The following is a 17,494-nucleotide window of genomic DNA, read 5'->3' as shown; positions in this document are numbered from 1 at the left end:
CACCAAAGACCGGATAGTCTTGTAGTTCTTTTAGGAGTTTTACATTTGCCTTAATCTAGTCTGGTACCCGAGTGCCCCTGGAGAACATCCTGTGGTTTAGTGTCAGGTGAAAGCCATCCAGCTCAAGCGCTCTGGGACTGCTCAGCAATGTGAATCAAAGTGCAGTAAAAATGGGAGATACAGCTCAAAAGAACATTCCTCAGCCAAACAAAAAGACTAATATGAATGCGACTTTTGCCTTTTACAAACCATGTTAAAATAATATCCAGGTTGAAACACTGGAAGATTTCTAAGCAAGCTATAGTGTTTCCATAGCATCTGTCATCTATCTATGCATATAAAAAAAGGACAACTAGGTTGAAACAAAAAAAAAAAAAGCTGTTTTGCAGCAAAGGAACTTGCCAATCAAGTGCAAAATCTTGAACTCTGAGGAAAAAGTCTGGCTCTGTTTGGGGGTGGTTTTCTGTTTCTGTGTCTTATGCTTTTCTGCCCCTCTATACTGAGAGTCCTCCTGATTATGGTCTGCCAACCCTACCAGACACTAGTCTGCCTTCATGTTCAGGTGTCTCCTTCCTGGTGCTCAGAGCTGCAGTCTCCCCAGATAACCCTATAGTGCTTCAAACCTGAACTGAAAAGAGAATATCTAGAAAGTAAAGAAAAGCCTAACCACAAAATTCTTTACTTTCTTAGTTTTGTTAATCTCTTAACTGTAAGATGCTTGAGTCGGAGGCAGTCTAAATATACATCCTGTCTGGCATTGAGAATGCCACTCCTTTTGCTTGAAAATAACCAATAATACTTTCACCTGTTACAGCTGGAATTGCCCTATTTTCAAGGCATCTCCATTCCATAAACTAGCATCTCACCTGTACTAGGGTAATAAACTGTAACTATAACCATGACAGGCATAAATATATTAATCTGCATTATTTTCAGCTTGCATAACTTTTTGATACAATTGTATGTTATAAATGATTTTCTGATTGCCAAAACAATGATTTACTAAACAAAACAAACTTGCGCAACCTCCCTGAAAAACTTAAAATCTAACACACAGAAATGGAAGCTTGGATAGCTTACTGAGCAAGTATTTCTTATTTCTAGTTTCTTTATATGCGCGCAGCTCTATGGGGGAAGTGCACATGCCATCCACAAGTGTGGTAACAGGCACAGCCAATTTCTATCATTCTAAAGAGAAGATTTTGTACTACATCAATTTAGCACAAGGCTCAGTGGTCAGAAGGAGCTTTAGCAGTGACTGTGATCTTGTTCAGAATCACAGTCCTGTGATACTTCTAGCTGCAGCTCTATAAATAGAGCGTGAGAGACGGAGTTAGTGTTGCTAAGACTGCAGGTCAGCCATGTTACCAGCAAAAGGGTCTTGAAAAAAGCCCACATATTGTGACTGGCATGACCAATTGAATCCTGCCCCTTGCCTAAACCCACAAACAAATTCTCTCACTGACAGAACCCCATAAGCATTTGTTTCCTTACGTTAAGACTCTGGAAAAACATTACGAGCTTCTATAAATTCAAGCATTCATTTTAGGTGATGCAGTGGTACAGGCTTCAATAACTGAATATCTTAATCAGAGATGCCTTAAGAGACATCTCGTATCAGTGTGATGACAGTATCTGTATTAATAGGGAGGAGGGTTCTTCTGTAAAGACCAATTCACTGGCTGAAATGATATAATTTGGTTAATGAAACATAATGAACAACACAAACTGGTAACAAAAAATAACGTACTTTAAGGGCTTCTGTACTGGTTAGGAACAAGTTCATAACTGGTATAAAGCACACGTGGCTGTAGATGTACTTTTGGGTAAGCTCTGCCAGTGATTTCAATCAATACAGCTGTCCCAGAATATCCAGAAGAAAAGGCTCCTTCTAGTCTAAAATCTGCTCTGTGTCCTACATGCCAGTAAAGCCAAATAAAATCTCTGCCCCTCAGACTGATACTGCAAAACAGAGAAAATTAGTATTTTTTAGTGCCTTGTAGCAAGCCAAATGCTGCTAGAATGCATTACTACTGAAATAATGTGTGTGGGGGGAAAATTTGTGATACCCGTATAACCAAACTTCTTTCTCTATAACCAATAAACAAAAGCAAAATACAGGTATCTGCTCAAGATTCTTCAAGTTTCAATTTGACTTTTTATCCACGTGTTTAAAAAATGAAGGTAGACACAAGGGATTAGTTTTCAGAGCTGAACTGAAACCCAGTGCATTTGACAGTGGCAGAACTGCATCAGAGCTTGTTCTGTTCAGCCATGTGTTTAGGAAATGCGGCACAGCCAGAAAGATTGTCAAAAGATGTCACCATTTGTGGTTGATACCACATAATAACTTCGCTTTTGTTGGGGATTAAAAAAGACGAATCCAGAGAGAAGCCTTCAGAAGGAAAGGATTTTGCAAATATGCATTTAAATGGCCTATGGCAACTTATTCCAGATACAGCACTCTCTCCTCTAAGCCACTCTCCCTTTCTGATGCGGGTGAAAGAAATAAGATGAGGCACTTGATGATGTGAGTGCAGTCAGTGTGGACTTCATTCTCCAAGTCACAGAGGAACGCTATTAAAGAGTTAGCTTGTGTTTGAACCTCTTGTATTTAAATGAAGTGCAGTCTTGAGGTCTGCTTTGTCCTGAATTCCTGTGTCTTGCTCGAGCTAAGAACTACTGAACGCAGCAGGAGGAGCAAGCGGCTAGCGAGTGCCTACCGTTGTGTAGAGCAGTAAGAGCAGTGTTGTGCCATAAGCAATTGCACCCTCTCCTGGTTATGACTTCTCGTCTGTGTAAGAATGGTTGAGAAGTTCATTGTACTCACAACTTACACGTTATGTCACGTTATCTCTATGATATGACCAATGATCAAATGAATCTTGGTTTTATCATACACTCAGGTTTGCCTGGGGCTAGCTGAATAATGACACCTGTCCAGTTAAAACAAACAAGGGACAAAAGTTTGGGACTTTCCAAAGCCAGACGTTAACGAAGCTGCTAGAGAAAAAAGTGGTATAAATAACATCCGAACCTGGCGCTTGGCATGTTATGGATCTCCCAAAGACTTGTTAAAATGCAGAGGTCCCCTGGCTGCTTGCTAGATCTGTTTCCTGAGATCATCTTATACCAACTCAGGTGTAAGCCTACTATTGCTGACATGAGAGTAAATTAAATTGTCTCCTAAAGTCTGGACAGGCAGACTAGACTAGTTCTGGTATGCCTGAACCTGGATTTTTCCCCCATTTGGAAACATAAAATGCTCTTTGTTCATTTTTTTCACCTTTCATTACTATTTTAAGAGTTACTCTGTGATACGAGCAGCTGTTTTGAATAAAGACTAAACCCTACCAATTTCTAATGTTGTTTTTAAGTTTCACAATGAATTTTGTTAAAAAGCTTACTTAATCCAGCCCTGTACATTTCTTAACTACAATAAAGGCATTGGAATGTTGCTGCACCTTAAATATTTTTTCATTTTATGGATAAGCTTTCCCCTGACCCCAAGTATACTGAAACAAAGACAGCCCATGGTTAGGTGGAAATTTACAAGCTCTGTCTTCAAGGTAATCTTCGTTTTATTATAGCTACTCTTTTTCTAATATTGTCCAGGATTTATTCAGGGAGGGAAGAGTTGGTCAGCTTTTTAATTCATTTTCTCTCAGCTCTGTATTTTCTGTTCTTAGTGGTAACAAGGACAAGATGTGCTAATATAGGCTAATAATCATGCTATCTATAGCCTTTTATGTCATCTTTGTACATAAAATGTCCCTATTTTCTTTTCTCTAATATATTGCTGTGCGTGGATGAGAGATGTTTCATTAAGTTTCGATGAGGTAATATGTTGCTAACAGTGCTTGAAAAGGGAGGGCTTTTTGCTTGAGAGAGGTGGGGTTGTGTTCCTATTCAATCACATTCCTTTTTTTTTTTTTAAAAATGAGATTAGGACATAAGACAACATCAAAGAGAGGAGTAAGTAACTGCATCTGGTGCTAGTTCAGCACTGTCTGATGTTGCACAAAACAAATCTTGAGGCTCACAAACCAGGAGGCTGCATTTTTTCCCCATTTTGACTGTTAAGCTGTGCTTTTCACATTGCTATTATACTAACCAAGAAGACACTGTGGCTTCCAAAAAGACCCCAGTTTGTGAAAGCAGAGAAATGACAATCTAGACAGGTGGCATGGTCTCACATCAGTGTAGAATCTGTGTGGTTGTTATTTTTATTACCACTTAGGCACTGACTTCCTTTGTTATTTCTAATGCTTGGTAGTTCAGAACATCTAGCTAATGATATGCCCCTCATGCTTCAGAGACCAGTTCTAACTCATCATCTGTCTGCCTGAAGAGTATTTAAGTGGAGCACACGAGCCCTCTCTCACTGTCATGAATTAAGTACCAATGCTGCATGTGACCCTGAGCTTCTTGCGGGCTTGAAGAGGTTTTCCAACCTGTTCTCCCAAGGCAATGATAGAGCACAGACCTTGGATTACAGTGTTCCCTTGCTGTAACAATGTGGAGACAGGTGGGGAGAATGTTGTTCTCAGTCAATGCCTTTTTGATCCACCCCCCTTGTCACCACAAGACTGCCCATCGCAGGGATAAACAAGGCATAAAGGTGCCATTCTACTTTGCAAACCCAAGCACAGCTCTCATTCAACAGTCAGAAAAGGACTAGGGGACTCCTGCTAAACCACCCTGCAGTTCTTTATAGATCCCAGAGCTTTGTTTCAGAGGAGCCTGTAATTTCTTGCATTTGGTATCACAGAATCATAAGACTGGTTTGGGTTTGAAGGAACCTTAAAGATCATCTAGTTCCATCCCCCCTGCCACGGGCCAGGACACCTTCCCCTGGACCAGGCTGCCCAAAGCCCCATCCAGCCTGGCCTTGAATGCTGCACGGATGGTGCATGTCCCCACACAAAGAAGCTTCCCTTGGAAAATAATGTTGCAACCGTTGCACTAGGCTGACTTTCCTGCATAATTGTATCAGTGCATCTCGACAGCTATGTCAAAAAGCCCCTTATGAGTTTCAGAGGTCATAGAGACCAGAGGCAAGAACTTGTTGTGTGATGTCAGGGGGCTGATGTAAGGCAGCAGCTAGTGCTGTAATTGGGGCTTATGAGCAAAGGGTGGCGAGTAAACCAGGCATATGCATGGAAGCCAGGTAGGTAATGAAATACGGGGTTTTTGCAACTCTTAACACCTTAATCAACAGATCTACAAAGAGACCAAAATTTAATTGCATAGGAACACAAACAGGATTTTCTTCCCCTACAAATAGGTTTGTTACAGGCAGTCCACTCAGCTGAATCCCATGCACCCATCACTCCTGACTGAAAACAGACTGTACACTGTGCCAAACACAGGCAAGTGCTAAGATCACTCCTACAAATTAATAAAGATAATTCCCTGGGAAGCATTTCATATAACAGTGCATTGCCAACTTCTCCACCTGTCTATACGTTAAATTACAAGCACAATGTTTCTAAATGCTGTGATGCAGTGCTTGGCCTGACCCCACTAGCTCTGCTAGGCACTAGTAACAGATTTTACGTTGACCCAGGAGAAGGAGCCAGTGACTTATTTGCCACTGTCAGCTGTGGGGTAGCTGGCACCGCAGCCTGCAAGCCCCAGCCCCAGTGCTACTCAATAGGTCTATGCGATATCTCACCCAGGTTCTTTGTTTTGCCTCATACCTCCTTCTCATAGATATAAGATTATTTGGGGAGGAAGGCAGTGGGGAGGAAAGCAAGAAATTCTGAGTTAAATGTAATCATTAAGTGAAGCGGTCTTTGATTTCTCTGTTGTTTAGTTTAATTAGATAGAATTCATTTCGAAGGCAGCCGCCAATGTCAAAGGCATGTTAACTATAGCTGTGAATTATTACTGCATCAATAAAAATAATGAAAAGCTTGGATGCTAGCAGAGCCATTAGGCTTTGGAGCAGTAACAGCTAGTTTTCTGTTTTCAGACACAATCTTTCTTCCTTATTGTGCCTTTCAAATATTTTCATGCTGAGAACTTGTGGCCAGTTTTTCTCAACTGCTTCTATTCTTCAGAATCTGCTCTTGCTCACAGCGTATCTAACCAGGTTCAGCCTTCCCTTTTCACTGTGTACTTCTCATATTAACATGGAAATGGCTGGTTTGAGTCATACCAAAGGGCACAGTATCTGTACTGAATCATACCAATCAGCCTGCTACTCTCTCCATTACTGTGCTTAAAAGCACTGTAAGAACTCAGTGAGAACAGGCCATGCCTACAGACTTCCTTGATACAGATGCCCAGGTTTCAGCAACACCTTCCTGAATTAGCTGAACTTTGTAAACTGAAGGAAGAATGCAAATACTCCTGATATGCAATGGTTAACGCTGCTGAAGGGCTACACAAATCAGCTTGCACTTTGGGCTTTGATCACTTTGTTGTACTTCATACCTTTGTAATGCTTCATGCTCGCTGGTACTGGCCTTGTCTGTGATGCTCCCGAAAAAAACAATGTATGCACCCAAATTATCTATTACCATGACATAAGCAAGATTCCTTTGTTCAGCCTGTATGTAAGCAATCTCCCCACATCCATCCTCAGCTTATAGGTTAGGGGTTAGTGCTGCAACGCTTAGCAATTTTAGCCGGGAAGTTCACAAGTCTCTCCTTCGCCTCTGAAGGAAACATAAACCTTTTACTGAAGGAGATAGGATAACATTCCTCACAGCTACAAATGCCAGATCCTCTGGTCCTGCTGCAGGGTACCTCTGTGCACTTCGCCTGCAGGTGAGACAGATCCACAGTAACCACTTCAGCCAGGGTATGAGGAACATCAGCTGCTTCTAAAATTCTTCTCTAATTGCCTGAAGAATCTAGCTTTTATGTCATGGGATATCTGACAACTGATCTGCTTCATTTGACTTAAAAAGTCCTGTCAGTGATAGCACAGGGCTGACGATGCTAGCGGTGAGCTTGTACAGCAAGTATCAGCCTGTCTGCAGAAAGGAAGGGCTATTGGTAGGGAGAACTGAACTTTGCACTGGACTCTGCCAACAGGACAAAGAACCCTATGTGAGTAGAGAAGCTAAGCTAAACCACATTGTATCAAGAAAATTACTGGTTTGGGGCAAGGATAAAATGGTTTAATGCAACATAAAATTTCTGGTTCACAAAAGATTGTCTCTAGGTTGTTGATCTATGACACTTACACAAGTTAAGGCAGATTTTCACTCATCAGCTCACCTGAAAGAGGATTTTTTAGGTCAAATTTAAAGTTCACTAATACTATCAAGTACAGCAACTTTCCACCAGCAGGTATCTGAGAATTAGCAACTAAGACTGAAAACTTGCCTTTTATTCTCTATAGTTTCCTCTTCTACCATATTTTTCTAGAGTTTATTTCTGTAAAGTTCCTTCTTTTGGAAGGCATATGGATAGATATCTGTTGAGATCTCATTGATTCAGAAGGCCTCTGGACCATTGAAACAAACTGAACCACAGTCATAAATACTAAGATCCCTTTTCTTTATATTCTCATTATTGAAGAATTGCATTTGTAGTCCCATCTGTGAACCAGATTAATTTGGAGCCATCTGCCATGAGCAAATTGCTAATTTTGGCAGATACCAGAGACATGCTAGTATCATCCTTATGTAAACATTTGATGTCAGGTCTGATCATTGTGAGGAGAACGGCTACCCGTAAAGGTGCTTATGGCCACACCACGAACGCGTGGTAATTCAGATGATTGATTATACCTTCTTCAAGAATGGAAGGAGGGCTCAGCAGTCAGCACAGGCCGTGTCTGGTGCACTGCGAACACATCCACTGCAGCAAGGCAAAAAAGGATGCAAGATCTGTGCAAACTGAGAGCACTACCCTGGGAGCTGTGATGCATGTTTAGTGGAGAACCGGGACCACTTCACGGAATTCATACAAGCGTCTATTAAGAAAATACCCCTGCAGACCTCATCTGGAGTCAAAGAGAAAATTAGTACTGATTTCAGTGGGCTTCAGAATGTCTGCAAATACAACTACTACTAATGATAAATTGAAAGCGAATCAAATATGTAGGAAAATGTGAACTTTCAGACATATGTTTCCTGCTCTTTGCTGATGCAGTTTAAGTGCAGACTCTAGTCTGGCTGAAAACATAACCCACTGTATTGATATTTGTGTAGTAAAAAAATTTCTGATACAACTTTCAGGAAAAAGGCACCAAAACTCAAAGTTCAAATAGGTTGGGAGACAGAAGATTTTCTGGAAAAGAGAATTTGTTTAACAGGCTTCATATATACATTCCCTTTCTCCTACATTAGTACTGAATCAAAAAAATCAAAGAAGTAACAAGTTCCCTGTTAATTCCAGCCCCACAGGACACCACCCAGATCTCTATTTTTGACATGTACCTATAGAATAGTACAAAAAGTCTTGTTGTCCCATTGTATGTATTGCATATGTCCTGTGCACAGACAACTTTGCAGTTTAACATTCCTACCCCCAAAAAGAGCCACCCAATTCAATAAACCTGGGCCAAAGTCAACGCTGCATCTGTGTGTGCTGATTTTTACTATTTCTAACCTAGCTCCACCCTTTCTGAAGATTATTCAGTGGTTTGTCATCTTATTTAAAGAACATGACACTCATTTTGTGGAAGACCTGAGCATGGATTGCCAGGCCAAGCAGTCTGCAGTACACATACACTACTCTTCGGCCACTATGCAGTACAAGATCAGCCTCTCCACTGTCCTGAAAACCAAACAATAACTATCGAAGTACCAGATTAGGCTCCCTTTTATTTCCTGGAGAATACACAATCACTGACTACTTATGCAACCAACATTTCATAACCTCCAGGTTCCATAAATATTAGTTTCTTTTGTTGTTCCTCCCAATATTCATGAATAGACAGACTGCTTGCTTTCCAAGTATCTGTCATCTGTTTGGGGAAACTATCCTACGATTTAAGTGACCAATCAGCAATAGAAAGTGACTGGCCAAAGCAAACTATGGTTTTAAAAAAAAAAGCTCGTAGAATTAATTGATGTAATTTATGTAACATTTGGAAATAACAAGTGAACTTGTAAAAATCGAAGAACTAGAAAAGCTCTTTTGATACTTAATTGAATTTTCCTTTATTTCCCTGAGAATTCCGCTCTTAATGCTGTGCCAGGTCCAAACCATGTCCTGCTGAGATCAGCAAAGCCCCTAACTATGCTGCAGTGGGTAGGCAGGGCTGTCACCGCCTGCAGCACCACATGCTCTGCACACAGGCATCTTCCATTGCACTCTGGACCACCCTTGCACACTGACAGTAAAAAGAAACGTGAGAACATACCTCAGAGCACGGTGTGACATATTCGAGGAGAGGTTAACTCTGATCTGAAGAAGAGAATGGTTCCTTTAAAGCCTGGGCTTTACTCTTTGCTGGGAGTGAAGCACACCAGCACATCTCTATGGTCTTCCCATGGTGGAAAAGACAAGACACTCACATCATGACAACTCTCTCACTGAACCCAAAACCTCCCATAAGTGACAGCATCTTTCAAGTAAAGCTGTAACTTTACTAGCCACCGACTTTTTCTGGGTGTAACTGGTGAAGTCTTCTCCCCAGCTTTATCAAGAGGCTCACAGAGCAGTACACAAAACCGTGGCTGTAAGTTGTCAGGACCAGGCAGAACAGATTTCAGGAGAAATGTTAAGTTCTTAAAATAGCCTGTGAACCTCACTTGGAGGTAAACCTAAAAGGAAATACATCTACTCGAAGACATCACTGTTCAGCACACTCATCTATCACGTGCTTTGCAGCAGCCTTTAGAAAGAGGTGGTTCATACTCCTGGATCTCACACACTCCACACGTAAACAGAGTAATTTCTTTCTCTCCCGAGACACCCCTTACACGCATGGCTGCAGTGCAGGAGAAGCATGTTCTTAATAGTTACTGGCTACGACTTACCCCTGCCATTGCCATGGTATTTTCCATAAATGGCACTTAAACAGCAGTCTAGCAAAAGTTTTTAGAATAATGACTGCCGACGTTCACTTAATAACAGGACACAAGTGTCTCTGCTGCCCCATCTCTTCATCCATTTCTCTGAGTCTCTTACATCATGAATGAGACCTTGATTCTCTTACATGAGGAATACAACAAAGGTCACTTCCTATATTTGAAAGTTTTTTTTATTTCTATTCCCTGGAAAGGTCATCATACAGAGGAAAAGCAGAGCTCCCCCGCTTAGGCAGCTCTCCAGAGACAGGTAAGGAGGACCCAGGCCACATCACCTTTTAGAGACCCTGTGGGCTGGTGAGTGAAACTGCTTTGCAGGTCAAGTCTGTAAGGGGCCATTGGTTTCTACTTTATTTTGGCTGTATCTTTTGCTAACAGTAACCCCTAACTGTAATTTTTTTGGTCAGGATTGTAGTGTGATGATAAGGTTGTGGGAATGAGTGAAGATACATGCCCATAAAATGGATTATGCTGAATGATGCTACTCAGCTGCTTTTGAGATGCAAACACAACAATTAACTGAGCTGACGTGAACAGACGCAAATAGGAACAGCTCTTCATGCCTGGCAGTTAGAGAAACAAGACTTTGGTATAGACTCAAATAATAATCTCTCAGAGGCAGGCAGCAGGAAAACGGCAACCAACAGGTTTTCACAGACCCCAGACCCAGATGAAAGAAGGCAATGTACTGAACGTTTAAGAGAGCACAATCAGAAGATGATGCTTCTGCACCTTTGCAGCAAAGACAGACAGCCCCTCATTGGAAACAGGCTGCTACACAAGTCAAGGAGCTGCCTTCACACAGGTTTGTTCGGGCAAACTGAACCTTGTGTACATTTAATGAATAGATTATACTAAACCTTTTATATAAGATGTGCTGTGACACTATCTTACCAGCTTCTCAGCCAGACAGAAACTGTTCCATGAAGTGTGAATTTTTCTTACTACTCAACCAAAAAAGCAAGTTTTCTACATGTTTTAGAACACGTAAGTAGCTGATTAGGACAAAGCTATGCTAAACTGATTTATCAGTTGCTTTTGTGAAAGTAATTAGGCATGGGATTCCCAAAGGACTTTCTGAGCAAGGGTCCAGCAAAGATCATTACTGAATGTATAGTGATACTGCTGTGGAATTAGCATCAGGAACTTGTGTTCAGAAACCTTTCCTGTATTAGCTTTGTAATTTGACAAGCTAACCAACTTTGTCCCAGTTTTGCTTAACTGAGCACTTCTTTCCATTTGTTATATCACAATACTATACATGAAATAAATGTTAATTACCATCACTGCACGAACAATCAGTGAAACTGCTGAAATGGAAGTCCAGTCCTGCAGTCCTGTACCGACTGCCCTTCCTGCAGTCTACAGAAGAGCCTGAACCACAGCCAAGGAAGTTAATCCTGATTTGTACAGTCTCTTGCATCAAGCCTGTACTAGTCTAAAACGTACTGATGAAATCTGGTCTTGTAACAAACCTTGTAAACAATGCTGAAACTGGCACTGCATGTCTTCTCCCATACACATGTTCTCCTTCAAGTTGTAAACCTTGCAGCAGATACAAACCCAGCTACAGAAGGATAGCTGCACACTGGCATAGAGTTAAAGAAAAATGAAACAGACCTACTATAAAATGTATCACTGAACTGGAGATGTTATAGCTGAATTTCAGCTGCAATAATCAACCTTATTTCATGGACCTCTCTCTCTGTCCAGTTAAGCCAGCTAGGCTGTGAATTTAAGTGGACAGAAGTCTTGGTATTCAAGAGATCTTAGAGAAATCCACATGAATCCATCTCTTGTTTTCCCTGACATTTAAGGAGAAACTTGTCATTAACCTGCAACAATTACTGGCAGTTCCCCATGCTACTGAAAATAACTTTTCTTCTATTCTACTTTCTGTCCTGTTGGTCTATAGGATGGTCAAATTTTCTAGAAGACCAAGAAAAAAATTACTCATTCTCCATGTACGGTATGTATTTGGCTACTTACATTTTGTCAGACTAAAACCTATATAATAAGAATTCAATGTTTAGGTCTGACAAAAGATTCTTCAGCTTTCTAATGCTTAAACCACACATTAGAATCACATTGCTACAGCATGCAGAATGCTGCCATTTCGAAGTATTAAACTGAGCACTCTCGAATGTTGTCAGAGTTGATCCTTATTGTTTACTCTGGCTACATACAATTACTATGGAAAAACTATGTACTAAGGAGCCTATCCATTGAAAACATTTTCTTCTATGATTGACTGGAATTAATAATTTTCTACTTTCACACACAGAAGGATGGGTTCAAATAGACTTCAAAACAAGGCTTGATATATAAGGGTTACCCAAGTCTTGAATGTTCCCCTCTAAGCAGTGAGCATGCAAAAATTGTCAGTGGTCAGTTATGTACATAAACTATTCTAGTTATTGGCAGTAGTACTTCCAGATGAAAAGAAGCAAAACCAAACAAACAAAAAACAAAAAAAGGAAAAATTAGAGGTGGTGTGATATCTGACACTTCCAAGTGACAGAATTCAGACTTCATGATTTTTCACAAAGATTCTTAATTTAACTTACTGATGGCTTTGTAGCTAAGGATCCTTCCTACAAGTCATAGTTCTTCTCTGCTCAGCTATATACCAGCTCAGCTCATGCTGTAACGTTATGTACTGTCTCAGCATTTCTGAACTAGAGCTCTCTAGAGATAGAGACCAAGGTGATATGTCTGTACTATGGCTAAGTACTGAAACCTAGCAAACTGTTTGCTTGCTTACAGTTATTTACAAGCTTGTGTGCTTTCAGGATTTACTTATGAAAAGCTATTCCACTTAATATCAGTACAACACCATAGCAATAGTTCATATTTACAGACTGTAGGATAATTTCAGACAGCCCCAAATTCCATTGCAAAGTGCGTGTCTATAAATCAACCTATAAATCACTATATTCACAAACACTGCAAGACTGAAAAGAACACAGAGTGAAATTGAAAATGCTGAGTATTTAAGTCAGGCAGAACAAGTTTGCTCAGACTGGAAAGTTATCATCCAAACAGAACTGCCCACACCTACTCTGGGCATTTATAGCAATGGACCTACATTAAGGACTTTATGACACCTGCACAGCACCTCTCTGTGCAGTACCACTTTCCTAATGCAATATAATAGCTTAAAATTGAACTGGAACACTCAACTAACCTGTTTTTCACCACTTGGCTTCCTGTAATTCAGCAGCAGCTCCACAGCTCCCACCACTTCTTTCCGTATTGCATACAGCAGAGCATCTCCCACATACACGCTGTGGTTCAAAAGCAACTCCATGATCTCCAGATTTTCATTCTCTATGGCTATTAAAAGGGCACTGCGACCAAGAGGATCCATACAGTTAATGTTGATGTTGTAGTAGATCTCTGCCTCTTGCAAGGCATGTTTCACACTGGCATAGTCCCCCTTCTCCACAGCGCTGAGGTAGGCCTTCTCCTCTGCCGAGAGCTCTGCCTCCGCTCGCACGATCTGTAATGGGATCCGATCTCTGTACGGTGAATAGTTTACCTTTTTGTAGTATAGCTGGGCCATTGTTCATAGTGACCGGGCAACCTACGGGGGAACAAGAAGCACGTGTAAGTGACAAAACAGATGAGCAACCCCTATCTGTTCCTCACAGGGGACAAATTTCCAAAGGTCCATCACGGTAAAAGCTTCTGATCCCTTTCTAAACTGTTTTGCTCTCAACACCGTGACTGTAACACATCCTGAGCAGCCCCAAATTAAAAGGCTACCTGAAAAAATAAAGGTTACACCACTGCTCAGAGAGGTATGCAGAAGGACATACACTCACTATATTTTAAAATCTGGTTTAAACACTATGCCGTTGATTTCTTTTATCTGGTCAGAAGCATGATTTTCTTGTTTATGGATAATCTATCATATGTGCAAATAGGCGGATTTATCATCTTTGCTTTATTTCCCGCACAATGTTTTTTTTAACTTCCCTCCTTTTTCACTGCTGAGCCAGGTCCTCAGCATCTCTAAACTGTCAGCGATGTGAGCTGCTGATTTACACCCTCCTATTTACAATAATAAGATTTATTTTGATTGTTTTTGTTGCTTGTTCTCTGCTTCCATCTCTTAAAGCAGGTTTTTATTTTTCCCTGATGTTTACTCTTTGACTAAGTCACAATTTTATTTTTAAAGCTTGCGTGTTTTTAATCATATTTTCTCACTCACCTCATTTACAAATAGGACCTAAAGACCGGCTGATGTAGAAAGCCACCACCCTTGCTCTCCAGAGACAGTGATGTTGCTTATGGCCTAGAAAAATGCGAAGTAAATCCTGCCCTGGACCAAATGTAGAAAACTGAATGAATTACTGTTCCTTCCCACGGCTCAGAGGACCTAGCAGGTGACTGAAGTCGTAGGAAACATGGGCTGGACAGGTATTCACACGTAAGGAAAAAGGAGCTATGCTTATCTACCTCCGTTTAGCATCGCTAAACCACACCAAATCAGAACCAGGGGACACCAGCAGCTGTAACTAATTAGATGACATTTCATCTCCTTGCCTAAAGCTTAATGGTTTCCTGCAGCAAATTAGCCAGAGTTTTGTTCCCTTTTAGTGCCCTATCCAGGGGAAAGATGAGGTTTTGATGAAAGAGATAATGACAAGGAGGATCTTATCGTTCAGGTGCTGAACCGGGAGACACCATGGGTTCTGTTCTTACCATCCCACTGCACGCCATAAGGCAACTGTGTTCAGCAGAGCCGATTTGCATTTTGCCTTCAGCTCCAGTGTAACGGGCCTGGTGCGGTAGGAGTGGGTGGATCTGAGCTCCAGCCCAGCTGACACTGCAAAACGGTGGGTGGTTGTAGCATATAGCAAAGTTACATCTGCGTGTTTCCTGGGGAGCCAGAGATCTGTAACGAGTTTGGCATCTCAAAAAATGTGCTCTCTTAGTATCCCGATTTCCTACAAGTACGAGAAGTTTTTGTTTGTTACATTCCCAGAGTTACAGCTCTCTGCACATATCCTTCAACCTGAAGACACACACAAAGGTGTTAAGAGGCAAAACGATCCAAAAAGAAGCCATTGTAAATACATTGGCTTATTTTCTACTGAAATGTTAGGACACTAAAGCTTTTAGAACTAGGGAACAATCTCTTAGGAGCTTGAAGTTTTAGTAGACTACACGTATAACCAACTACTAGGACTAAATATCACAGGTCATTTTTCGAATCTTGTTTTTGAAAATGTTATCCCTGCAGGGTCCAGCCAATTCCCACTGAAATACTGACAAGACAGAAAAGGATGCAAAACAGGTCTGACAGCAAGTAAGGACCAAAGAGATCTTTGGGGAAGTAAGGATAAGCCCAAATAGGAAGGGAAATTTTGACATCATGTGACAGTCCAGCTCACAGGAGCAGGGAACACCAGTGGTGGGACTGGTGGCAGAGAACAGTAGCCACTGTGGGGAGGTCTCCGAGGGGGAATCTGTTGGCTCCAAAAAACCCAAGGGATTACGGTGACAAGGGCAGCTGCTGAAGTGGAACTGGATATTTTTCACTGCTCTTCAGTTTAATTGAATGTTTTGTAGATGGTGAGTAACATTTGCAATGAGTTATAACAAATGCCACGTTATGAAACATCATGCCAGAATTGGATCCCTTTCCAACAATTTTGTAGAAAGAAAAGAAAGCTTCAGCTATCTTAACTTCTTAGTGAGATCTCATCTCCCAGTACAAGCCCAGTCCAAGAAAGTATTTTGTTAATACTTCAGGAACATAAGAAGCTGTGATAAAACTAAACAGGAAAAACTCACAAAAAGAATAATTTGCCCTGAATTCTTCTCACACCATCATCTGCATAGCCTAACAAACGCACACTGCTAACTGGATTTGGAAATGATAGCCTGCATTATAAAAATAAAAAAAATATGTCTGCCCAGATTACACGGAGGATTTCAGCAAAACCTTTAGCTGTTGAGCCTCCCCTCAGCCGAAGATCCAGCACAATTACAGATGGACCTTCCAAACCTGATGTCCTACTCTTCCAAAACTGCCTAACAAAGCATCAGTCAAACGTGGATGGAACAAATGAGCCCAAGGATCACTGCTCTCTAGCTGTTGTCTCCCAATACCACCAGTCTCCTGGAGGCAGCACCTTTTGGTTAAAGAAACAATGTTGGTAGACCCTAGACCACGTGTTTGTCCCAGAGTAGTATGTCTCTTGCTTAACAGTTAAAAAATGACAAAAATATTCACGAAATCCAGGTAAGAAAAGGGGTAGGCAGTTCATAGGTGCCTAGAAACAATGACATACTTGAAAGTAGCGAAAATAGAAACACAGTCCCACTAAAATTTTGGAATCTTTGCAGAGCCTGAAAATGCGCATTTTCCATATGAATTCTTTTCAGAGAGAGGCATTTTTCTGCTACTTGAGTTAATATTTGGGGCAAGGAAATTTTTTTCCAGTCTATGCCTGGTTGCAGATGCTCCAGACAATATCCAATGAGTGATTAATGCCACGGTGATACCTCCAGCACAAACAGGTGTAGAAAAATTAAGAGAATCACATAAAAAACTACACAATATAAGGCAAAGAAACTTGCCACTCCACTTGGACTCTGTCACCTCTCTCCAGTGGTGCCAGTTTTCTCCCTGAACTATTAGTCCGAATCTTCAAGCCATTTCAGCCTGACACCACTTCTATGTTGCCTGGCACAGAAATGAGAGCTTTGGCCCCTGAAAAGCAGCCGTACCTGGCAGAAACAGCTTGTCTGGCTTGGGAAAGGAAGGTTTCCAGCCACATTACTTTGTCCAATAACACAAAATGGTTTTTCTATCCCTGCCAAAATTTCTCTGCATCTTCCAACACTCAGTTCAGATGTATCTATTTCCTACATCAACAAGGCTATTTTTTTCAATCTAAAGAGTGAAATGGCATCACAGCTGCCACAGGTGGGCTTGTGGGGATCTCCTGCTGCCTGCTTTTGGACTGGACTCTTGGGATGGACATGTCCAGTCACAATGGTACTACTTCAGTCAAGGGCTGAAAACAATGGCTTTTGCTGAAAACTAAGAAGTGGCTTTATACATGTCACCATCTGTATGAAATCTACAGTCGGCACTCTCTACAGACACTGTGCTGTCCACAATGCCCTTGTGTGTTCCCACCCTGGAATGATCAGTTCATCACTGATGCCCATGTGAACCAGAGATTGCTTCCGCACTAAGGGGGAAGAGACAACAGGAAGAATGAAAATCAGCTTTCCTTTCTAATGTTTCTTGTCAGAGAGAAAATGTAGAGAGAAAATGTCACGAAAATTGCACAAAGTTTAGAGCAATGTGTGGTAGTACGGGAAAAAGCAAGGGGTCAGCCCGAGGGATATGTAAGAAGCAGTGAGGAGAGAGCAAGGAGAAAGAATGGCAGGGGAGCAGCACTGATCTGTAGCTATTAGTTAGAGATGTGGTTAATTAAGACAGGCAGGCAAAGGTCACTCAGCAGCACAGC

The 17,494-nt window shown here is 41.3% G+C and overlaps 1 protein-coding gene across 1 annotated transcript in view; it reads right to left on the bottom strand.

Moving 5' to 3' along the window:
- Nucleotides 1–13,574, bottom strand: part of TRPC5 (transient receptor potential cation channel subfamily C member 5) — a 66,745-nt gene extending 53,171 nt beyond the window's left edge. Inside the window, exon 1 of the mRNA XM_005238248.4 lies at nt 13,186–13,574. Within this exon, the coding sequence (XP_005238305.2) occupies nt 13,186–13,563 (378 nt within the window). The 5' untranslated portion in view covers nt 13,564–13,574. The remainder of the gene's footprint in view (nt 1–13,185) is intronic.
- Nucleotides 13,575–17,494: the final 3,920 nt, after the last annotated feature.

The sequence above is a fragment of the Falco peregrinus genome, chromosome 13, assembly GCF_023634155.1.
Source record: "Falco peregrinus isolate bFalPer1 chromosome 13, bFalPer1.pri, whole genome shotgun sequence".
Classification (NCBI taxonomy): Eukaryota; Metazoa; Chordata; class Aves; order Falconiformes; family Falconidae; genus Falco; species Falco peregrinus.
Note: the sequence above shows the minus strand (reverse complement) of the source record. Positions and strands in the feature narration are given on the sequence as shown.